Source organism: Galleria mellonella, unplaced genomic scaffold (genome assembly GCF_026898425.1).
Source record: "Galleria mellonella isolate WM207_F2 unplaced genomic scaffold, CSIRO_AGI_GalMel_v1 utg352, whole genome shotgun sequence".
NCBI lineage: Eukaryota > Metazoa > Arthropoda > Insecta > Lepidoptera > Pyralidae > Galleria > Galleria mellonella.
The window spans coordinates 7698572-7725638 of record NW_026442084.1 but is presented as its reverse complement, the minus strand read 5'-3'; the positions used below and the strand labels follow the sequence as shown (position 1 = coordinate 7725638).

The following is a 27067-nucleotide window of genomic DNA, read 5'->3' as shown; positions in this document are numbered from 1 at the left end:
GTACATTTTTCAATATGTAAATTTTGTTTGTGTACATATTGTTATAAACTGTACCATTCTTTGAAGAGGAACAATAAAGAGTTTTCAGTCATTAATTCGTTCAATAGATATTTATACATACTTAATACATGTCTACATCTATTCAGTAATTCCTTCAACTTTTGTTTAGAAGCGATTTCTTAGCAATAGGACCTCCACTTGTAAGTACTCTGTACTTAGATAGTATTTATAAAGCATTTATTTACTATATATATATATATATATATATATATATATATATATATATATATATATATATATATATATATATATAGCATTCTCTCCCAATCAACTTATAAAAATAATAAAATTTTAAATAACCAAATAACTTGGCTTTTTTTTTTTATGAAAAGTACATTTCTTTGGAGAATATTGTTAATTAACAGTTTCAGGTATGGGTAATATCCGATATCCATACATTGAGTTTTTTCAAACTTTGATGACCACCCTTGCGATATCGCCCACACCAGTCGGATATTTATATTCATTACAAGCGGGTTCTTCTTTTCGGCATTACACGTATTTATTGGATAACTGATGTTATTATACCAATATATGGATAGATTTTATAATTACAGTATATAGATATGCTGTATATTACCCGCCCTTAGTAAGTCTATGGATAGAACACTCATAAAAGGACCATAATGAATACGACTTCACCTGCCTATAGACTACATGGAGTTATACAGCATCAACAAAAGCAATTGTTCTGTCATTGGCCATACAATAATGTGTTATTAGAGAAACTTTAAGTACATTACAAAATAAATGTAGGTATGAAATATAAATGTATTGAGAATAAAGTCTCGTGAGACTTAAGAAAAAAACTGACATTTAAAATCAATACACAGTAATATGTTAATTGAAAAATAATAATTTACAAAATTTTACGTATTCATTATTTTTCAACAAATTTCAACCTTATTTGAAATTGGTAGCTTTTCAATTAGACTGTTTTTTGTGTTTATATTAAACGCTGTCTTTTAATTAAGAATCAAATGTCATGATTAATTATTTAATTGGCTTTGGAATGAGCCCATTCGAATTTGTTAAAATTTAAGTCGGTTTTTTGCCAAAATTAATAATTATATTGGCATCGATTCTGAAATTATATTCCTAAACCTTTTTTTAAAATTAACATTTTAAATTAATAATTTAATGTAATGATTTTTTGGATCAACAATAACGGAATTTAATTTATAAAAGAATAATTTTCAAAAATTCAGAATCGACCCGTTATTAATTTATAAAAACACCTACCTATTATAAGCGATTATTATAAATTCTCGGCTAATTAAACTTAAACTATATTATATAATAGATTGATAATTTATCATACGTATGTTACAGTTAACGTAAATACAATAATAAAACATTTCCATATGCACAGAAATACATAACAGAAAAACTGAAGACAAAAACATTTTTACAAATCACAATTTCTTTGATAGAATTCACACGAACAATCGACAAATGCCTCTGTACCATCACAGATTACAGTCATGAGCTAAGAACAAGAAATTACATAGAATGAATGATAAAATAAAATCTGTAAATCATATGTAGTAGAAAATGTTATACGGCTGTATAACCCTACCAAATTCAGATACAACCTGCTTGCATACTTTCTACATAAACTGTGTCGAATATATAATCTAGTAATGTACAATTTGTCATTGACAAATAATGGCCAAATCAAACATTTTTTATACATTAGCCTGCTATGAATTGACAAAAATAGCAATTTATAGTGTACCTTTCGTCCTCTTTTTACTAATTATATTTGCATAATAAAAAAGGAGGTAACCATATTATTTACAGTTTTTATTTTATCATTCCTTCTATGTAATTCCTTGTTCTTAGGTCATGAGCATATACGCTCAGATGGAGAACATAGAATAAGTTAATTTAATGTAGTCAAGTGACGAGTTATGTAATATACGTATATCTAAATAAACATTAGGTTAATTGTTTTACTGAGACATGTTTAGCAGCTAAATACTCGCTACTAGACTTAATTACTAAAGCAAATTCAGTTTTTCTCATAAGTATATGTTTGCATATCAAAATATATTAAATCTAAATAATAAATGCATTGATAAATGTACTATAATTAATTTAATTTCAACAGATGACCAATTGATACAACATTCATTTAGGCACCTGTTTAAATGTACAAGTAAAACTCTTAATCGGTCAAAAAATGTCAAAAGTTAAGAATCAATTACTCAACTGGGTCATAGATACATTTGATAGATTAAGAATTTTACAAAAACATTAAATAATTTATAATTATGTAGTTTAAAATTAACTATATCACAATTTAAAATTTAAGTAGGCAATAAACAATGGGATAAGAACATTTTCACTGGAATAATGCACTATTATAAATTGAAATGAAAATATTCAACACTAAATACCTTTAAATACCTAATTTGTTGACTAACATCACATTAATTATTCAATCATATTAAAAAAAAAAACATAGACAATTAAATAATTTGTACGTACATGAATCATATTTAGTGTTGGCAATTCTCTCATTTAATAGACACTGAAATAATTAAACGATTACATTCGAGAAAATCTTATATTAATTAGTCTGTACCAGATTACGTACTAATTAAGTAGGTATGATCTAATTTTATTAACAACAAATTTACTGTAAACAAGAAGTAAATCACCTATAGACATAAATATATACGATTTACATGTAAACAGGTTTGTACCTTTTTAGCTGTATCACTAAAATAATTTTTTTAATTATAAACACTGTTTTGTCATTTCAAATTAAGAATTCAGTATATAAACGAGATAAAAGAGTTCAATAACTACAATAGTTTATGAAAAGTCGACGTTTTTATAAAGTGGCTTAATATCAGTTTGTTTAATAATCCATTTTTCAATTTATCGTAAAAACGTGAGTTGAGAACATTTAATTCATACAATATTAGATGTTAAAAGTAGAAATTTGCCGAACCACAGTAAAATATATTTCCTATCCTATTTAAGTATCTATATTGGAGAATTAAAAAATATCACATCTTTTGTTCCTCCATACATTCACACAATCAAAACAATTATATACATAAAAATATGACTTATTTAAAAATCACACGTCAATTCGAAATACACCTAATACTAAATTAATTGTCCACGCTATGTCATATAAGAAGTCTTCGAAGTATTTTATGTCCGTCAAAAACACTTACAACACATGTAATGTAAAAAACTGCGTAGATGATTTTTTTTACACCAGAATCAATTCATGCAAAGAACACAATGTATTCAGCCTACGTAAGTAGATTAAATAAATAAGTTGTAAGGCGACACAAGTTCACGGGATCACTTTGTCTATATCACATAGTGGTCACATACATCCACAGGATTCTACTACCATGTTGGGTAAGGTTTTCTGCGTCACCGTATTGTTCGAGTCCACGTACAATAACTGTAATGAGCTGAACGTGGTCGGCGCACAGCACGGGTTGAACTGAATCTTCTTATTTGTAACTGTATAGAAATATTTCTGTTGACAAAAAAAAGGAAAATCAATATTTTGTTTTTTGATACACGATGCGACGAGACTGATAGAAATGAGAACGTTTGTAAAAGTATAAATGATTGTAACTTATTACACCGAATAACTAAATGAATTTAAATGAAGTCTACCTCACACACACCTAACACAGATGAACTGGAGTGGAAGGGATTGTTGGCAGTGGAGTTTGACAGCCCACTTGCTAGCAATATTAGGTCGACCTCCACGTGGTTCCCCTTGGAAACCATCGTGAACAATTCTTGTTGGATTCGTCACGATGGGCTAATTGATCTGCTTCATCCTCACCTATCGTCCCTTACTGGTGCCTCGCAAGCATATACCGATAGCGAAGACGGGGTTACCATACCATTATCACCCATTAAAAAACACAGATGAATCATCCTAGCAATCCTAGATTGGCACATACTCTAATACTTTTTACTTAGCAGAGCTATAATTATTACATTAATATCCCTTAGTAGTCTAGCAAATGTCTACCTTCGGCATTATAAACAATTTGTATTTAAGTATTAAATTGCTAAAAAAAAACCTTCTATATAAACGCCTCAGCATCTAACTTTATCTCACTTACTTCTTTCACCAAACATGTTCTTACACAGGGTACCAGTTTGAAAGATTTAAAGGTCTTGTCTCAAGGGTCAACAACATTCGAGTGATGCCTTTGTACATACAAGAATGTATCTACTATGGCTGCTTAACCCCATGAGGCCTACTATATCATACTATCTTGTTATAAAAACACAATAATCAACTCACCCTAATAATATGGTGATGGTAACTTTCCGCGGTGGTGACAGCGGATATAGGGGCGCAGGTTCCTTTACAGAAGTAGGCGTGGTAGCCTTCCGGCCTAATGATCCAGTCATCCCAACCGAGTTCCTTGAAGCTCACGTACAGTGGCTCCCGGCAGCACTCGCTGGTGGTCGCTGAGCAGTCCACCGCTCGGCCACGGCGCCTTTTACCAGCATACTTGGTGTATAACACTAGGAATGGACGGTGTTTTTTGTGGAAGGACAGAGGTGCGCGGCGCAGCTGTAAAATAGTTAATTAAGGGTTAATTATGACATAAAACCAATACAGGATAGGTAGGATGCAAAAAACTAGATGGCATAACAAGACGTTTATAAATGGGTAACATCTTCGATAAACCGTTTCATAGTTGAGGAAAACTGTACAATAAGTTATCTGTACGATTCGTGTTTCTGCCTTCAAGCAAAAATACGTGGATAATAAATAAAGGAATACAGCAGTGAATTTACATGGTACAATGATACAACATCATAATTCTACGCGATCCCCCTGCAAACCATCAAGGTTGATAATACTTCTTTAAAGATAGGTTAATTAGCCTGCTTTCATCCTCATTTATCATCTCCCACTGGTGCCCCTTCAGTATATAGGTACTAAACATTTGCACTCTTTTAAAAAAATATCATAACCCTTAAGAATGGCAACGCATGACTAGAGGGAGACTTTGTACAAAAGTCGTTTGCTTGAGCACCTCTGTCCCATTCGTGTTTCTACCGTGAAGCAGTCGTGTTTGCATGGCTGTGTTTCGGTTTGAAGTTGTGAGTTTATAGGGTACAGAGGAAAAAACCTAAGCCCTCAGGAATGGCAACACATGGGGGGTATCATAGGCGAAACAATATACTCTGTTAAGTCCATGGTACTGCTCATGTCTATTTTGCTTGCTTGTTATCATGTTGTATAAAAATCTTGGTCGCAATCATGAAATTGAATTGAAATTGTTACTTTATACGTTCAATAACTTTATATACTAACCTGGCAAGTTCTACAGGCAACGTGTAGCGTATGCAGTCTCTCGCGGCCCTCTAGCCAGACCCTCACAGCCCAGGCTAATTCCACTCGGACCCAGCCTTCGCCGGTATCCGTCTCCTTGATGGCAATAGGCCTGGTCTTCTTGAATTGCTGCTGGCTGTCCCAGTGAGCCGCTTCAGAGATGACGAAGGTCTGGTTGTATTCGTCCAAAGGGTCACGTTCCTAATAAAATACAAAGATATTGTGAAATATATATACTTCCATTTTTCATTGCTTATTATTTAATAATATTAAAAATACTATTTTATTCTTTCAATATGTTTAAGCCAATTCAAAAACAAATCAGGTTTTCAATTATCTTTTTTTTTTTTGTTAGGCGATCAACGATGCCTTTACTAAATCTGAACCATTTTCCATACATACATACATACATATCTGTCACGCTTGTCTCCAATTAGGGTAGGCAGAAACAATAGAACGCCAAATGCTTCGATTCAAACAAACTTCTTTCGCTTCTTCAACATTCATCAATCTTTTCATACACGCTCGCAGGTTACGGGTACTTTTAATTTGACCCTTCTTCAGCACGTCGCCTATTTGGTCGACATACGTCCGTCTAGAACGGCCCCTACCGACATTTCCATTCATTCTTGCTCGATAAACCTCTTTCGTAATTCTTCTTTCATTTATCCTCTCCAATCAATAAAATAAGTATTTCACTGTTTGTTTGTTGATCCGTACAGAGCAATTATCTTAATTTATCACAATATAATCTAATTGTAGTAATCATTTTTTTAACCAACTTAAAAATAGAGAATTTTTTTTTTATTGTTCATACTAATTCAAGTTTCTTTCAAATATTACATTTTTTTAATTTTTTTTTCCCTAGTCCTAGTAGGCATCAAGAGACAGGTACAATAAATTGACAAATCAATAGATACCTTGTAGAACCACAGCTCGACAACGGCTACCTCTTCAGGCTCCACATCTGGTGGTAACTCGAACTGGAGACACTTGAAGGGGTACCGGCCTGATGTTAAACATTCACCTGGAACAATTAGAACAATCGATATTATCTGATACTGTTTAGACAAAAGATGAAACTATATACACACTTAAACACAAACCAATTTAAAATACCCATATCCTGCAATGTCTTTTTTTATGGATGATAATGGAAAGGTAACTCCACCTGTGCTAACAGTATACGCTGGCGGGATACCAGTGAAGGATGATAGGTGAGAATGAAAAGGCAGGTCAGTTAGGCCATCGTGATGAATACACCTGGAATTCAACACGATGGTTTCCAGAGAGGACCACGTGGAGGTCGACCTGATAAGGTATATTGCTAGCAAATGGGACTGGTAGCCCGCATTACCAACAATAACTCCCCCCCTCTATTCTGCAATGTCCCTCTGCCTAAGGTTTATTTTATAGATGTTAATGGAATAATAATTCCGCCTGCGGAGAGAAAGTGCTAATAATGGAGTCTAACAGCCCTATTGGTATCAGGTCGACCTCTAAGTGGTTCCCACCAAAAATCACTTCGGTTAATTCTTTCTGAATCCGTCAGGATGGAGTAACTGACCTGCTTTCATCTGCACCTATTATTCCTTACTGGTAATTCGCAAGCATATTCGGATAGTGCAGGCGAGGTTTTCACACATAAAAAATCCCACTGAAACGCAAATCAAACATTTTAAACCAGAAAAAAAGGAAAATTTCACATTAAAGAAAACGAGCATTATGTTTGAGCATACAAGAGTTAAATATCTCATTATATGGACGCTATTCACAAGTTAATTAGACCAAGGAATGACCTCAGAGGCCGAAGATAAGCTTACGTGTAGATATCGACATGTGAGGCGCAAAACGACGAGGTAACATGCAATAAAGTTATAATTACTCATATGTAAAACTTAAGCCAATGACTATAAATAACTTAAGATTATTTTCCATAAAAAAAAACCGATTTTCAAAACCAGTTTAAATTATTAAACCGATTTTAATAAAACTCCTAAGTATATCCATTTAGAAAAAAAAAGAATTTTCCAAGTCGGTTTAAAACTGACGGTACAATTACAAAAAAAAAATACGACCGATTTGACAACCTTCTGCTTTTTGAAGTCGGTTCATAACCGTTACATACGTACTCTGCCATCCGGGCATGTATTGGCCTTTTATATACAACTTAGAATAGCAAACAAGCTAACGGCCCACCTGATGGAAAGTGGCAACCGTCGCCTATAGACATGAGCAGTACCATGGACATAACAGAGTATACTGTTTCGCCCATGATACCTCCCATGCGTTACCATTCCTGAGGACTCAGGTGTTATTTCTCTGTACCCTGTAAATTCACGCCATATCCCACCCTTCAAACCGAAACACAGCCATGCAAACAACTGCTTCACGGTAGAAACACAAACGGGACAGAGGTGCTTAAGCAAACGACTTTTGTACAAAGTCTCCCTCTGGTGATCTCTTTAGACAATATTATCCATTCGGAGTGAATGAATATGTTTTAAAGTACCTATACATACGTAAAATAGCATAGAAATAGCCTCTGTGCTATATATAAGTAAGCATATCTTACTGTGGTAATAAATTTACAGTAAACAAATTTATCTGAATAGGAATTGTTTAAAATTATGTGGAAACCGGCAAATAACTTCATACCGTATATAATAACAACAGAATAACAGTAACTGACTAAATCTTGTTAATTTATCTATTCAAAATGTTTTTTGTTTATAAGTAGGTGCCTATTGATAAAACTTACAAAATATTGTTTTACATATATATATATATATATATATATATATATATATATATATATATATATATATATATATATATATATATATATATATATATATATATATATATATATATATATATATATATATATATATATATATTTATATAGAACACGTTATTATAATACCTATACTTATATATATATATGATAATACATACATACATACATATCTGTCACGCCTGTCTTCCATTAGAGTAGGCAGAAACAATGGAACGCCAAATGCTTCGATTCAAACAAACCTGTTTCGCTTCTTCCACATTCAAAATCTTTTCATACACGCTCGCCGGTTACGGGTACTTTTAATTTGGCCCTTCTTCAGCACGTCGCCTGTTTGGTCGACATACGTCCGTCTATGGCGGCCCCTACCGACATCTCCATTCATTCTTGCTTGATGTTGCGTTGGTTTGGTCATTTGAAGAGGATGGATGAAAGAAGAATTACGAAAGAGATTTATCAAGCATATGATAATCATTATAATATAAAAAGCTATAGGTTAGATATGTAATAAATAAGAAAAAATATATTTAGTAATTAATGCTGCTTTCCACTCAAGATTTGCCGGAATAAAAGTTCCCTTACAGTATTAAGCTCTCCTGATGTACATTTTTGCTTTATATAAATTATAACATTGTAAATTTTGTGTACAATAAAGAATAAATAAATATTTAATACATGCATCTTACTTTATAATGGCTTGCTCGAAGATAAAAGTATCTATAAAATGGGAACTCTTTTAAATCGTGTTTGACGACATGGTTCTTAAAACATTGTTTTTATAAATATAATAAAAATAATAAATATATAAATATAATAACAACGCCAACGCCGTTGCGCAATCTAATTTCAAGGGAGGGGGAGGCCCGCCTCTAGGAGCCTAACTCTCAATCCATCTTTGAAGGAGACGTGCCGAAACAAGAGCACGTTCCCCAAACATTATTCTTTTTTTTTTATACAACTTAGAATGGCAAACAAGCTGACAGCCCACCTGATGGAAAGTGGTAACCGTCGCCTATAGACATGAGCAGTACCATGGACATAACAGAGTATACTGTTTCGCCCATGATACCCCCATGCGTTGACATTCCTGAGGACTCAGGTGTTATTCCTCTGTACCCTGTAAATTCACGCCTGTAAATTCACTGTAAATTTATTAAGATACTATTATTTTTTCTTAAACATCTCCCATGTACAGAGATCGTCTATTTATAGTCTTATTAGATATATTAGTAAAAACATGTGTAAATATTTTGAATTCTGTGTTCAGAATTTCACAAAAGTTTTAATAAACAGTAATTTTTTTTTTTATTTTAATAGTCGAAAGAATGGTTTCATAGTGTCCACATTGTTGATGGAGCATCCTAAATCCGCTACCGCAGTCGTGCAACACAATGTAGGTGATTTATATTGACAGAAACTGCGTAATTAGATAGCAGAAGAGCGCTCATTAAAAATTAATTGAATGACGATAAGCTCGGTAACACACTGATAAAGTAAACACAGTGATGAATTGGCAACGACCGGCTTATTTACCTTTACAACCGATTTCAAAATAAAGAAGGCCCTTAATTCGATTGTATTTTTTTTTATGTCTATTACCTCATAACTCCGTCTGTTACAAACCGATTTGGGAAATTCTTTTTTTTATCTGAAAAAAAAAATGTTTTCAATACCAGAGAGAGACTTTGTACAAAAGTCGTTTGCTTGGATACCTCTACCCCATTCGTATTTCAACCGTAAAGCAGTTGTGTTTTCATGGCTGTGTTTCGATTTGCAGAGTGGGATATGGCGTGAATTTACAGGCTACAGAGGAATAACACTTGAGTCCTCAGGAATGGCAACGCATGGACTGTTTATGTCTATAAGCGACGGTTACCACTTTCCATCGGGTGGGCCATTTTGAGAGCTTGTTTGCTATTCTAGATTGTATAAAAAAAACTTACACGTTCATAGAAATTTTATCAAAATCACTTGAGTAGTTTAGTTTTTAAATAGAAATAACTGGTTTTGTCAGAAAAGAAGTAAATTTTTTTGTAAAACCCAATCTTAAATTATATTTAAGTTTTATTTATGCAATAAACTATTATTAGGTACCAACTGTTGGTATTTTTAAATCACGTACAGATATTTTTTCATTATTAAGTTTAAAAAATTAACTACTAGGTACTAACCTGACCTGGCGGAGATAGAGGTCAAAACAGTGACCTGTATCTCCGCCTTCCAAGTCAATTTTTTCTTATCACTGTATTTTGCAAATTTTTCAAATAAAATTTCTTTACTTTTATTTAGTGTCTAGTATGAATGAATATGATGTAAATCCTTAGATGTTATAAATAAAGTCCCAAAACTATACTACAGTTAGAGACCTATATTTTATTTATTACACCCTTGCGTTTTATATATATAATTATCAATTAAAACATGAAATGCTTAATCATTCTTGACAATTAAGTTGTGATTAGAATACGTCGCAATATTTAAATAGTTGATTATGTAGCACTTTACATAATTCATCATGACTCAACCTACCATATGCCACTAACGCCAAATCTAGTATATTTATTAAATAGATAAAAATTTAATAGTAATTCCGTTTGAGCTTTTGATATTCGCTTTCTGGATATTTTTTGTTTAATGGGTGAAAATGGATTGGTAACCCCGCCCGCACTATCGGTATACACCGACGAGGCACCAGTGGAAGATGATTTTTAAAAATGAATAAAAATGAATTCGACAAGAATTAAACATGATGGTTTCAAGGGGGAACCACGTGGAGGTTGAGAGGGTACATTGCTAGTTAATGGATATTTCCCCCTCTTTCTGGATATTAGCAATGGTCAGGTCAGTTTGCCCATTGTGATGAATTCGTTAGGAATTTAATACAATAGTTTCCTATGAAAACTATGTGAAGCTAGACAGGATAGATTATTTTATTATTATTTATTTATATTTTATTGTACACACTGATAAAATAAACAGAAGAACGGCAGTAGAAAGCAAATATACAAAGGCGAGCTTAATTCTACAGGAGTTCTCTTTTAAAAAATCCAAAGTGGAAAAATATCAGCGGATAGAGCGGTATACAATACTGTGACTATTTACAAACAAAAACTAAAACTTAAGTTTTTACAAATTTGATTACACTATATTTTATTTTATACATACCTATTCATATATACTTTTTTTTTGATGTGTGAAAATGGTATGGTAACCCCGCCTGCGCCAACGGGATATGCTGGCGGAGCACCAGTGAAGGGTGATAGATGAGAATGAAAACAGGCCAGTTAGTCCATCATGATGAATTTATCAGGAATTAACCATGATAGTTTTCAGGGGGAACCGCGAGGAGGTCGACCTTGTTGGATATATTGCTAGCAATGGGATTCTCAGTCTCCATTACTAACAATCCCTTTCCTCCTACTCATATATACTTAGACATGCATACATATAAATACCTATATGCATAAGGACAGAAAATACACTAAGTTCACTCATAAAAACAATTTGGAATTGACTTGAGAAGTTGCTACCACAAACATATATTTATAAATATACACTAAATTCTTAAAACGCAAACTACACTCAAAGCTGACGTTTCATACATTACTAAAAATTTAATTTATTAATAATAATATTTAAATCTTAAATTACGGACATATTTGAATACCATAACACTGTGGAATCCTTTAAAAAATGTGAACAAGTGTATATAAATGGCAGTTAATGTAAAAAGGTCGTGTTTTATCGTTCCGGCCGAGCGTGTCACTGGAGATGCGCGTGCGCATCACGTGAAATATATCAACTAGGGCTACGCTACACCACAACACGTTATGGTGTTTTGAACGTGTACAAATATTTTGTAAAATTTATATATTCTTTATTGCACTTGTAAATTACATTGTTAATGCATTTATAAATATTGTGAGCAAGGGTGGACTTATCTCTGACAGAGATCTCTTCCAGTCAACCCAATGCAGTTAGAAAACATGTTGTTAGCGGGCAGCTGAAGTGCTACAACTATTAATATTTAGAGTATATAAACAAATATACAGTTAAATATAATATTAAAATATATAATAAAATACGAGTATAAATGTTAAAATAAATTAATATACTACCTACAATAGAAATTTAGTTGAAAGGTTTTAAGGTTTGACATTAAATGTTATAACATTGGGGAGGATACACCTATAGATGCAGATCATTTTAAAAAATAAATGAGTTAGTATTGTATATATATAAACACGAAAAAAATAAAAATCCCGGAAGTGATAGTTGACAGGGATTTGTGGTAGAAAAAGACGTACTATACCGACCCCAAATAAATAGGAAAAGGCAAGGCAATGATTATATAAACACGAAAGTTTGTAAATCTCTATGAATGGATGTTTGTTTCTCTCAAGCAAAAACAACTGAACAGATATTAATTAAATTCAGTACATGGATAAAATAGATTTTAACTTAATATATAAAATGAGTTTATATCATGATTCACGAGAGCGAAACTGCAGAATACAGCTAGTGAAGTCTAGTATTAAAAATAGACAAATTTTAGAATAAAAATATACTTTTCTTCAAACACGGTGCATTTTTATTTATTTATTTATTTATACCTACTTTATTAAGCATATTAAAAATGAGTACATACAGAAATATGACAGAGATAAGCAAATGTACAAAGGCGAGCTTAACTCTAAAAGAGTTCTCTTCCAGCAACACCCAAAGTGGAAAGGAGCATCAATGTCAGCGGGTAGAGCGGTATTATTATTAATTTCTTATTAGAAAAATGAAAATCTTTGTTTAATATTTTACTAAATTAATGTCTGAATTATAATTATATAAATTTATTATATCATCTGTCGTCGTGCCGGTAAGAGACTGTTGATTGAGCAGGGTAAAAAGTATCCTGCAATCCTTCTCAAATACGTACGTGAATACTAAATTTTATGACGACTAATCGAGCCATAAGAAACATAAATACATTTTTTCACAAACAAACACACTTTTACATTTATAATTCATATTATTAAATATACAATTTTACAGATTGTTTATTTTATTATACTTGGCAACCCTAACGGCATCCAGCGAAATATGCTAAATATAATATAAAGTGCAAATTACGAGGATAAGTGATTGAACCAACTTTACCGCTCCATGTTTGTTTAGGTGATTTGTACTAATCGATTCTAAACATTGATACCTAAACAATTCAACTGGTTCTCACTTTGCCAGTTATGACACACCTGGTATTTAAATGATTTCCATTGAATTTGGAATTTACTATAATATAATATGGTGTCACTCTTTAATAAATATTTATTTATTTTTAATGATTACAATTGTTTACATTAATTAAGCTTTTTTTTAAATACTTTATTTTACACACTAATGATAGATAAAATATGACGGAGGTAATCAAATGTACAAAAATAAGCTTAACTCTAAAAGAGTTCTCTTCCAAACAAATTTAAAGTAAACCTAATTACGATTGTCATTAGATATTGTTATTTATTTTGATTTAAAAACTTAACAATTGAATCGTTTTTGATAAAATGTCTGTAAGGTCTGTAAGTACATCCTTTCAGATAAAACAAGATTTCCCAAATCGATTTACAACTGACTGAGTTATGAGGTAACAAACATAATAAAAATACAATCGAATTGAAAATCTCCTATTTTTGAAATCGATTGAAAATGTTATAATAATTGTGTTTTAGTTTAACTAATTAATTAAATAATTAATAATAACTATTGTATACTTGACCATAATTGTGAACAAAAAAAATGTATTTTGTTATATTTATAATACGGTATGAATCCATTAAATATTATGTTTATTTATTTTCACAGGTGTATTTTTGTTTAGTTTTAGTATATATAAATGTTATTACAGTATGTTATTTATTATACAAGTAACAAATATTTCGCCTTCGCTGCGCATCGATCTTGTTTTTAATTTGTTGCAATGTTTCTAGACAACGGTTAGCTGGTAGACAATACCATACGACATTAAACTCGCCACTTGTACAAATTTTTATTGTGCTGTACAGAATAAATAGTAATAACAAAATTGTGTAATATTTTAAAAGACTGTCTAATTATTATTTGCAAAGAATATTAAAGAAGTCCTGTATCCATTTAAAATGAAAACAATTATTTAAAAAAATAATAATAAAAAAGACAGTACGATATTAAACAAGTCACAAAATCTGAATATAAAAAATAGATTCAAATATAACATATTCCTTTTTAAATCGGTTAAAAAATATTCTATTAGGCTTCATCACTTTATGAATTCAGTGAATTGCAAAACAATGTCATCAATTTACAATATTAGATACAAAAGCCATACGTTATCTTACGCAGTGGCCCTTCGTAGACACTGTTCAAGCCCTTCATAGATAAATCAAACGGAACTTAACGTAATTAATTATTGAAATGGGACGGAGGTTGTAAAAAGTTTATGTTCCGACCTATGAACCCGGCTAATTGGCGCTTATCGTGTTATCAGTTTATTTGAGCACACTGCGACATCTAGCGGCGGGTGGAGCACTGTGCAAGGTCCTGTCAAAATATGTACGTTATCTCTCATTGTTACAATAAATAGATTGGTCTAAAAATAATGATATATTTATTTTTAGCGTTTAAATAAAAAAAAATTATCAACCAACTGACCCGGCAAACGTTTATTTTGCCCCTACCGACCCCTACCACGGCCATTTCTTCTCACTGTTGTCAAGTTGCGATTAATATAGGTTAAACACTTTCGCAGATTTGTGTGAATAACAATTGTGACACTATTTTTGTAAATATTTAGGTAATTTTTATACATTTACAAATTAATAATGTAATTAATAATCTAACTACAATTAAATGTGATATAATTATGTTTTTGTAAAGTGCAAAGGTAAACGTGACGGCGTGATGGTAACACGCATCGTAGGCATCTTGACGTCTGATTTGCAACACGTCTCTGATGACTAACAAAACGTCACTCTCCGTCTGCGGGCACTGGAACGAGCGTATAACGTAATACGCATGAAATGGTTACACAGAATTAATTGTATTTCATAGTGAAATCCCAGGTGTGACAATACACGTCCCACGTACGTTACGGACTTTAAATAAAGTCAACGGGATCTTAACAGAACTAAAAACTTATTAAAAGAAAAACTTGATGCTTACTTTTTATTTTTAATGAATGGTAAAAAGAAGTTTTCTCCCGCGAACGCTCAGACAGTGAAATGAGCTCCCTACTGAGGTTTTCCTTAGAGACTACAGTATGGAGTTTGTGGCGTATATATATTGTATATATTACAAACCTTTATACATAACTAAACCTTTTGAATTTCTGTAGAAAAATAAATTATGAATAACAGCGCATGCGAGGTTGCGCGCGCGGTATAAATTTAGAAATTGTCATTCTTTTTAAAACATATAGACGTTTGAACATTGAATTAAATATTTTACTTACTCATTTCCCTTAAAGTTCTTTAAAAAAGGCATACGTGTATTGATTCTTTCTTCAGAGTCGGCAACGCGCACGTGACACCTCTAGTATTGCAGGCGTCCATAGACTACAATGACCGTTTACTACGTGTAATGAATTTCCTTGGAATTTGTACACTATGTTTTCCAGGGGGACCAGTGAGATGGCCGACCTGATAGGGTATATTGCTAGCAATGGGGTCGCTAGTCTCCGCAACTAAGAATCTCTTCTCCCCCTTTGTGCTCCACCCAAACATTGCCTGGAAAGACTGCATTTAGCGATAAAGTTGCCAATTTTTTCTTATATCTTTTAATTTCTCTTTACTATTTTTGCTCTGTCTACCACTGTGATCTTTTCGATGGAACAATAAAGAGTACCTATCTATCTTAGTACCAATTAGTCCCGATGGGGGCGCGCTTGTGTTTTTTCAGTTATTTATTATGTGATATAAGTAGATAACAATGGATGATAAAACAAGTCCTATATGATCAACCTCATACATTGAGGTATACAAATTTAAGATAAAAAAACTAAAGTATAAAAAAACATAGTATTAGCATAATATTAAGGAAATTAATTGCATTTATCTCCAAGGAAATCGTCAATTGAATAATATGTTTTGTTCACTAGGTATTCATACAGTTTAGTTTTGTATTTTTTATATCAGCTATGTCTGCGAGAGATTTAGGTAATTTATAATATATTCTAAGTGCCATCCCTAAGACACTTTTAGTGAATAAAGTCATTCTATGTGGTTTTGAAGTAATTTTATGGTGCTGTCTATTATTTTTTAATTTATTATATTTATTTAAAATAGTTTTAACGTGTCCTAACGATTATTTTGTGTCTTGGTCACTTTCATTAGTGTCATATAATGTAAAACATATAAATCAATTGTTTGATATAAATTAAATGTTCCAACTGCATATATGAAGCGTAATTCTATCTAATGTCTATCTGTAGGTATGTCCAGTAACCGGAACCGTCGTGAAACGGAATTTCAAATAGAAATCGTCCAACAGCTAATTAATATTATCATCATACATCGTTGGCGCATGTCGCGCGCCCTCTGTGTTATTATAATTACAACATGTGTAGTATGTGACCTCTGTATCATGGTAATCTTATCTATACTATACCTAATTGTGACCATTCAGTAACACATTGGACCAATACTATTATGTCACACTCTAAATTTAACTCGGAATTTACATTTATTTGAGATTCAGTTCTTTTTTGTCCAATTATCATCATATGCATATACTATAGATACTTTTACCAGAGGGAAACTTCGTACAAAAAACGTTTGCTTGGGCACCTTTGTCCCATTCGTGTTTCAACTGTAAAGCAGTTGTGTTTGCATGGCTGTGTTTCGGTTTGAAGGGTGCGTTATGGCAGTGAATTTACAGGGTACAGAGGAATAGCACCTGAGTCCTCAGGAATGGCAACGCATGGGGGGTATCACGGGCGAAACAGTATACTCTGTTATGCCCATTGTACTGCTCATGTCTATAGGCAACGGTTATCACTTTCCATCAGGTGGGCCGTCAGCTTATTTCCCGTTCTATGTTGCATCAAAAAAATACCTACAGTGTGCATACAAACTCATTGTAATTAACTGAAATACAAGAAACTTCTAGATAATTAGAATAGCAATTACTATTCTCAAGGGGGAAAAGGATTGTTAGCAATGGAGTTTGACAGCCCCATTGCTAGCAATATACCTTATTAGGTCGACCTCCACATGGCTCCCCCTGGAAACCATCGTAAACAATTCTTGTTGAATTCGTCACGATGGGCTAACTGACCTGCTTCATCCTCACCTATCATTCTTCACTGGTGCCCCGCCGGTGTATACCGATAGCTCGGGTGGGGTTACCATTCCATTATCATTCATTTAAAAAAAAAAGTACTATTCTTAATCTATGAAAAAATGCTCAATAATAAAATTATTTATTTTCCAGTTGGCAACATTGTATATTTCTCTAATATCGCTCATTTGTACAAGTAAGCTTCTCTTACAATTTGTATCACAGTGGATAGATATAACACAAATCTTTTAGATAAGGATTATTATGCAATACAATAGTTTAAGCATGCGTGTAATATATACTCGTACACGTCGTGTGGTCCCGGCATAGAATGGGCTACCCCTAGGGGGGGAAAGGGACTGTTAACAATGGAGTTTGACAGCCCCATTGTTAGCAATATGCCCTATTAGGTCGACCTCTACGCGGTTCCTCCTGGAAACCATCGTGAACAATTCTTGTTGAATTCGTCACGATGGGCTAATTGACCTGCTGCATCCTCATCTATCTTCCTTCACTGGTGTGCGGGTGGGCTTACCATTCCATTATCAACCATAAAAAAATAAGCCACCCATTTCTTTCCCGTAGATCTCGTAAGAGGCGACTAAGGAAGTGCGAGGGATGGGCAGCAGCGTCCCTCTAAAACATCTCCAAAAGTCTAACTGTGGTTGCCAACCCGGCTGCCAAACGTGGCAACTACTAGCAAAACCCTCCACGGGAGAGACTTATGTCCAGCAGTGGACAGTTAAAAGCTGATATCATGATGAAGACAAACTGATACTGGAGACGCCATTAATCTGCTGTTATCATGCTAACTAAAAAGATTGGATCAATTCTGAGTTTTTATTTTTATTTTACAACTACCTTTTACCCGCGACTCCGTCCTTGACCTGCATATGTTTATTGACCGAAATAAAAATAATCAATGTCCTTTTCCTTCTCTGATAATATTCTAGAGTTTATGGTACACCCGTGCGAAACCGGGGCGGGCGGTTAGTTCGTAAAATCTACTAGAACCTTCATCAATATTCAACACAAATTCATTGATATATTCGACATGAAGCTGTCATCATTCAGGGGGTGCGTGAGCCGTTTGGAATGAACTTGCACGCTTACTAGTATCTAGTGATGTATTTCATGTTTAGGATGGCTGGGCTGTTTTTCTTGTGTGGTGATAGTTTTATGGTTTAAATTTTATTTAATGTAAATTATATGTATATAATGTTCACTAATTATTATGTCTTCCACGTGTCGAAATTGAAATGTTATGTCTAAATGTTAATCATGTTGTGTACACATGTTTTTGAATTGTAACCTAGCATTAACACCATAATTACCTATATATAAACCTAACAAAGGTTATAATTTGTTATGTGTGCCTTATTAAAAATAAATAAATAAATAAATAGGATGTATTCGCAAATTAATGAATAAATTTTATCATATACGCAAAATTACAGTTTTGCTCTATAGACTTACTCGCTGTGATCAATATGTATGAAATCATAGGTCGAAGTATCGCGGAAGCTATAATAAAAACTAAAAACATTTATTTAGGCACAATCGATAACGTTTGTGCGAATTATTTTGCGTAATATAAACAAACAGACACTTTTTATAATACATGACAATACGTCTAATGTTAATGTCAATATTTGATTTATATATTGAAGTATTTTTTCATGAATAATAATAGAATGGTAACCCCGCCTGTGCTATCGGTATACGCTGGCGGAGCACCAGTGAGGGATGATAGGTGAGGATGAAAAGGCAGGTCAGTTAGCCAATCGTGATGAATACACCTGCAAACCAGCAGGATGATGTCCAGGGGAGACTATGTGGAGGTCAAGTTGACAGGGTATATTGCTAGCAATGGGACTGGTAGCCCGCATTACTAATATACCCTTCCTCCGGAGGGGGGGGGATTATCTCAAACCATTCCGTAATACATAGGATACATACATTTTTTATGCGACTTAGTATGGCAAACAAGCTGACGGGCCCACCTGATAGAAAGTGGTAACCGTTGCCTATAGACATGAGCAGTACCATGGACATAACAAAGTATACTGTTTCACTCATGATACCGCTCATACGTTGACATTCCTGAGGACTCAGGTGTTATTCCTCTGTACCCAGTAAATTACATACTTTTAATATATAAGGAGCTATATATTAAAGTATTAAGGACTGATTTGTATTTTTCCGCGCGTATTTAATATAAAAATAATAAAAATAAAAACTGTATAAAGCTAAAAGGACTACGGGAAAAACTACAAAAAAAAATGATGTTTACACATATATGCAAAACCATCGGAAAAATAAAATTTAAAGAAAAAATTCGTAGTGCACTCCCTTCATCCAAATAGGTAGTTTAATTCTGCAAATTTTTTCCTCATATTGAAACATAAATTTCCTTATTACATGTATGGTCTCGAAGAACGATTTGCATAGTAATTTTGTGATTCGAAATACGGAAAAATTCCTGTGGAAGATAAATAAATTTGTGCGATAATTACCTATAATTATCAATATAGAGTATGATAAAATATCAAATATGAGGAAAAATATCAAAGTTGTTTATTAAAATTAAAATTTTTACATGCATTTCTTTCTGAGTGGTATATTGTGACACATATTATTACGGAGCGGTGGACTGTGATGAGGTGATGAAATGATGTAGACACGGAATTTAGTAGCGAAATAAATGTATTGAACAGCGAGCAAGGAACAGAACAATAACAATATGGTATATGTCAAAAAATATAAAATTGAAATTACAAATAATAAGAACATTCTAAAAGTAAATGTATATAAAAAAGTACCAGAGGGAGACTTTGTACAAAACTCGATTGCTTGGGTACCTCTGTCCCATTCATGTTTCTACCGTGAAGCAGTTGTGTTTGCATGGCTGTGTTTCGGTTTGAAGGGTGGGATATGGCGTGAATTTACAGGGTACAGAGGAATAACACCTGAGTCTTCAGGAATGACAACGCATGGGGGTTATCATGGGTAAAACAGTATACTCTGTTATGTCCATGGTACTGCACATGTCTATAGGCGACGGTTACCACTTTCCATCAGGTGGACTATCAGCTTGTTTGCCATTCTAAGTTGTATATAAAAAAAAGTATAATAATGTCTAAAGAGTTTGCATCGGCCGGTCGCCAATACATATATTTACTTATTGACACCAAACTACCAGAAATATTTATATAGTGATTCAATAATTATTCAGTATTAATTTTATTCGGTTATTTTCTTTTTATTTCAGCTTTAGTACACTTATAAAAAAGAAAAATATAAACTTACACAATTCCAAAATAAAGACCTACTAACTTGTATTGAACTTTGAAATGTTTTAATTTTTTCCTCACTTTAATGAGAAAATAACTATTATATATATTTTTGTTACAACACAGGGGGCAAACGAGCATGCGGCTAACCTGATGGTAAGTGACTACCGCCGCCCATGGTCACTCACAACACCAACGGCATTGCAGGTGTGCTGCCGGCCTTTAAAAAGGAATATGCTATTTTCTTAAAGGTTATGTTGTCGTATCGGTTTGGAACTGCTGCTGGAAGTTGATTCCAAATAGTGGTTGAGCGTGGAAGAAGTATTATATGCTTATTGTTATTCAATAATACAATTACGTTTTCTTCTCTGTGGTAACTACACACTTATATGTTAATTTATGTAGTTCCAAAGTCCACAAACCTGTTGCCATAAGCATTAATGTCAAGTTATAAATATATCCATGTATATAAAATGCAACTAGCCGATCAAAGTCCGACTTCCTATTTAGTTGTAGTAACACGTGCAACAATTTGTTTTATATTTCTAATAACTCACGTGAGTTCCAGTAACCCACGCTCGGAAAAGATGCCGTCAGCAATTATTTCGTACTGCGAGAAAATACTCAGTATATTCCGTGATTTTCATGGTTCTCTTCATGTCTGTGGGCAATGGTTACCATTATCCATCAGATTGCTAGCTTACCTTTCCATGTTATATCGAAATAAATTCCCTAATATTTCTATAAGTATTCTATAAAAGGGAATATTTGGGAAAAACTTTTATAACCAACTGCTAAGACAATCGAAATTTACAGATCAATATTATATACTAATCCATGTATTTTATATATTTTGTAATTATTTCAATAATTAAATCTAATAAATAAACCTTGTCCATTTAAGTCTATCGATTCTCGTGATGAAAGAATTATGGCCAAAAAGTGTTGTTTTCCGTCGTTTTCGGGGATACGGCCATGTTAGTTAGTTAGTATACATTGATATCTGTGCGTATACGCCTTTAATATATGTTCATATAGCCTTAAGCTTGGTAGTCGGAATTTTTTTTGTTCAAACTTAGATTTAAGCATTTTGTAATAGTAGTTTTTCTCTTTTAATTACTAATAATATTGTATATTATCATATATTCTTTATTATATATTTTCTAGTTGTATATATTTTTAAGTATGTATGTTACACTATAAGATATATATTTCTAGGCCTATGTTAATCTATGGCCTTTTCGGGCCATAAATAAATAAATTAAAAATAAATATTTAAAAATCTTGTAATTATTTTTACGATATTATTAAGATATTATTTTTTACATATCTATTTCTTTTAACGCGCCACCTACCTATTTATGCTTTAATTTCTTCTACCCAAAGGTCGTCTGGAAGAGATTGCTTAGCAATAAGACCGTCTTTTGTACTACACTATACTTATTGAAAATTGTTCAACAAATCCTGTTATGTTGGTGCAATAAAGTGTTAAATAAAAATAATAATAAATAATAATTTTTCAACCTATATTCCATTTTACTTGTAAGAGAATGTTTAAAAATAATGGCGAAATGTATTCGTCGCCGTCAACTACAATATTTGCATGACCGTATCTCTTTACGACGCACATGTAGTGAGATGACTTTGTACTGGGCCTGTATGAGGCCGTAGACTCTAATGTTTATCATTAACTGAACTATACCGGCTATTTATTTAACAGCTGCACCGTCAGGCTATTTCCTTGACGAATTTGATCCGAATCGAACTTATAATAAATTTACGAAAACATAAATAACTAGATATACAATATAACTAACTGCATTACCATTTTGATTGGAAAATTTAACATATACATGTCGCGCCGCAAGTTTTTTAAAAAAAATGTATAAGATTATCCTCTAAAAATTTTGTATATCTATTATATATATAATCTGTATATGACCAACATAAAGGTAAACACTTTTGATGGAAGAAAGATTCTATAAAATCGATTTACAAATGGCAAAGTTATCATGCAACATAAGATGTATCACACACAAGCCCAAGAGGTTTAAGTGGTATTAAAAATCCAATTTTTTTTAATGTATTTATGTATGATAATTAAATAAAAAAAAATGTTGAATATAGAAAAATATTTATCTATATATACGTATATATAGAATAATAATATATATATATATATATATATATATATATATATATATATATATATATATATATATTATTTACAATAATAAAAAATTATAATAATCAATGAATTATAGATTACATCCCATTTTAGAGCAAAGTCCTCTCTTTCATATATCTTTAGATAGTTTAAAAATAACTATACTCAAACCAATGTATTATATGATAAACATATTTAATGCTAAATAATAAAGTAATTAAAAGTTTTGTGACCTTACCAACGCCATATTGGATTCATAATTGTATTGTTATCACTTTTAATTAAATTTCTTAAGAGGCGTAGCTTAGAATAACTTTTTGCAGAAGTAAATTAAATACGTATTAAATATGTCCGAAAGTCTATCGTGACGTATGGTTTAGAATATTTGGTTACTGGATTTTTAAAATTGATTATTATTAGATTATGAAAGTGTGATGACATATAAAATAGGCATCGTGATTATAAACTGTTAAAAACTTATAGAAACTGTTACTATTATAGTTTTTTTTTTTTTTAGATCAAGGAGTTCAACTGTTTCAATAGGCTTTGTTACATATTATATTATATTGAACTAGTAAATTTTTATGGCATCTCGGGGATGGAAGTTTTTATCCACTAACATTAATTGTTATGATTGTGATTTTAGATTGGTTTTTGTAAAGTTCTTTTTTACTTTAATCATTATTTTGACTGCCGTTTTTTGGTTAACATTTCAATCGCTTTTTAGGATAGATTTTTTTTTAATTCTAACTCACTATGAATGATTATAAAGTTGGTCCGATGATGAATGTTGTTAAAATGTAAACATGTTTTTGTAAATGTGATGAAATTTTAAATAATACGCGTATAACTTAATATTCTATTTTGTGTCTCACGCTCTTTATATTTGGATAGTCACGAGAGGGGGGCGTGTCTTTGTGAATATGTTTATATTTCTTTTTAGATATAGCTGTTATATGTTTAAGATAACATACAATATCTCTGTACGTGACCACTTAGAAGCGTGCAATTATAAAGTTTTCGCTCGTAATACAATTTAGATTTCATAAGACGTAGGCATCTAAGGACTTAACTGCGCTAAGCTTAGTGTGCATCTAACGTTAAGCTTTTCAGCGAAAAGCTACTCATTAGAGAAAGTTCTGGGGCGTTAACTGTAACTCTCAAACTAATATTTTAATAGTTTCACTAAATTGTTATTGTTTCATGGACCATTATAAACTAAATTTCTAATGATTTTGATTTAAAACTTTAAATTAGCAATTTAATTAAACTTGGTCATTACAATAAAGATCTCGCTAGATATTGTAATATTAATTTTAGGAATCGGTTTTAAAAAACAGTGCCCTCAAAACGATCCAATTTTCACTGAAGCTCTTTGACTTTACTGTAATGTGAAACTAAAATAGTTTTAGAAACAAATTTAGAGGAGAATGCTTCAAACAACCCCATATCATATCTATCGTATCATAAAAGACATTATCTGATAGTCTTCTCGATGATTCACCCATATTATCCCCCGACTCATTAATGACTATGAATCATTTGAAATAATTATCAATTCAACAATCTATTATCGAAGTATTTATCTTTAAAATGCTATGGCCTTTCTCGGGCATGTTATCTTGTATATCTATGCCTAATTCTCTATCTAAACACACGACGTGAATATCCTATTTGGGAGCAGGACACCCTATTATCCCCCGGGGGTAAAGGGATTGTTAGTAATGGAGACTGAGAATCCCATTGCTAGCAATATACCCAACCAGCCAGCGTATCCCGTTAGCGCAGGCGGGGTTACCATACCATTTTCATCCATCAAAAAAAAAACCCTATTATCCCCCATTATGTATGTGGGAGTATGTGAGAATGGGAACGAGTGGGAATGTAAAACAGAGAAGAAACTTAAAGACGTTAGCAGATACCATAGGATGCGAAGAAGAATTCTCTGTGCAACATTTTAAATGTTTACTATTGAATATAGAAATAAATAAATAATAAATACAAATAATTTTTATTCAAGTAAACTTTTTTTAATGGATGATAATGAAATGGTAATCCTGCCCGCGCTATCGGTATACATTGGCAGGGCACCAGTGAAGGGTGGCTGGTGGCCCATCGTGAATTCCACTAGAGTTAACTACGATGGTTTCCAAGGGAAACCACGTGGAGGTCGACCTGTTAGAGTATATTGCTAGCAATGGAGCAGATAAACCTCATTATTAACAATCCCTTTCCCTTAATTTAATAACTTGGCCGTGTGGTCCCGCCATAGAATTGGCCACGCCTACCTTTTCTGTGGATATCGTAAAAGACGACTAAGGGACGGTGAAGTATGGGCAGCAGCGTCCCTCTTAAAACATCTCTAAAGCCTGACTGCGGGTGCCAATCTGCTTGCCAATCCTGGCAACTACTGGCAAAACCTGTTTTAATCGCCTAATGACTATTTTTAGTCATTAAATTAAAACTTAAACATTAATAATTAAAACCATTTTAAAAAAGACATACTTAATATACTTGTCTTTTCGTACCTATCTTCGTGAAGGAAAACTATGAAATATATTTATGGTCAGACACACTAGAATCAGTGGTAAAGGCACTGGAGCTACGGTTTGACATAGAAAGTCTCGCGCCTTCTTCAAACCCCACTGTATCAATCAATTTTTTTCATCTATATATTAATACGTGAAGCAAAAACTTTGTACCCCTTTTTACAAAAATTGCCAGACGGAGAAGTATGAAATTTCGCACACTTATAGTTTATATAGAGAAGGAGGGCAGAGTGCTAATATTTTTTTATTATGCACAAAACATAAATTAAATAAATGAAAACATGTTTACACACACGACCATGTATTTAACACACACACGCTTATATACTCTTTTGTTTATTGTTAAAGTCTGTGGTCAAATTGAGAGTAGATTAATATCGTTTGTTTTTAACATGATTTGTCTATAGTCTTACTAAATGTCAAATAAAGCCATAATAAATTCATTTATTACAATATATATTATGGTCGAATTTTGACCACTGGCTGACCGCTGGTTTCATTAATATTTCTATGAAAACTGAAAGGTTATTTATTTTTAAATTTATGAATATGATAATAACTGCTAAATGTGATAACGAAGTAAGTATCACCACTTCTGTCCAACTACGGAATATCGTAAATAGAAAGTTTATAGCAAATTAAAAAAAATATCTATTTTGCAAGCAAGTAAATAAACAAAAGTATCTATTATATGGCAAAAAAGGACAACTTTAGTCAACAACTTTATACTTGATAATTAATAACAATTGATAAACACCTATGAAAGCGAAATAGTTTGTTATTTATTAGCGTATTTACAGTTCAATTTATCGTCTTAATATTTGACATACACAGTTTTTTGGTTAAAAAAAACTACTTTTTACCCTCATCAAACAATATAACCCGGTTGATAAAGTTCGAACAACTCTTTTAATGTTTAAATACTGAGAACTCTCCAACAATAATTGATAAACACTCTTTAATAAACTGTCCAGAACTGAATTTCAGAACTTGGTCAAATTTAACCAATATAGCATGGTAAAAACCATGACAAATCTGTTAAAGTTTACACTCTTTTCTTTTAAGTGACTTCGACAGTTGCCCAAATTTCTTATTAGCAGATTTTCACTGAGTGATCAAACTAAATACTATGTTACTAACCTTCCACTGGAAATATGATCTTCTGCTCTGTTCTTCCATAATAATCGTCGAACTCTGGCGGCTTGTCTGTCCTCTCGCTCAGCGTCTGGCCCTGAGCTACCGGCATCGGCAGGCTGTTCACCGGAAGGCCGACAATCGGCTTCTTGCTCAGCCTCAGCTTCTTCAGGATTTGCTGCTTAACGAACGCTATCCTGGCGTGATTAAGTTCAGCTACAGTCAGATCCCCATTCGCGCAATTCGCGCACGTACCTAACATCTCACATTGGAGACTTAAAAAGCTAATGACTAGAGATACTATTAGGATCACTCGCGACATTTTCGGCGGTAGATTCCTACGGCGCAAGCAGTTAAAATAATATAGAAGGTCGAGACGCATGCGTGCGGATTCGGCGACGGACGGCGCACGACTATTCG

General features: G+C 32.7%; 1 protein-coding gene across 1 annotated transcript; it reads right to left on the bottom strand.

Annotated features, from left to right (window-relative positions):
* Positions 1–843: 843 nt before the first annotated feature.
* Positions 844–27067, bottom strand: LOC113519402 (inhibin beta B chain-like). The gene is made up of 5 exons (XM_026904492.3): positions 26654–27067; positions 6325–6431; positions 5387–5605; positions 4361–4636; positions 844–3571 (listed from the first exon to the last, which is right to left on the bottom strand). The coding sequence occupies exons 1-5, from the start codon at positions 27027–27029 to the stop codon at positions 3413–3415; spliced, it is 1137 nt and encodes a 378-aa protein (XP_026760293.1). The 5' UTR covers positions 27030–27067; the 3' UTR covers positions 844–3412.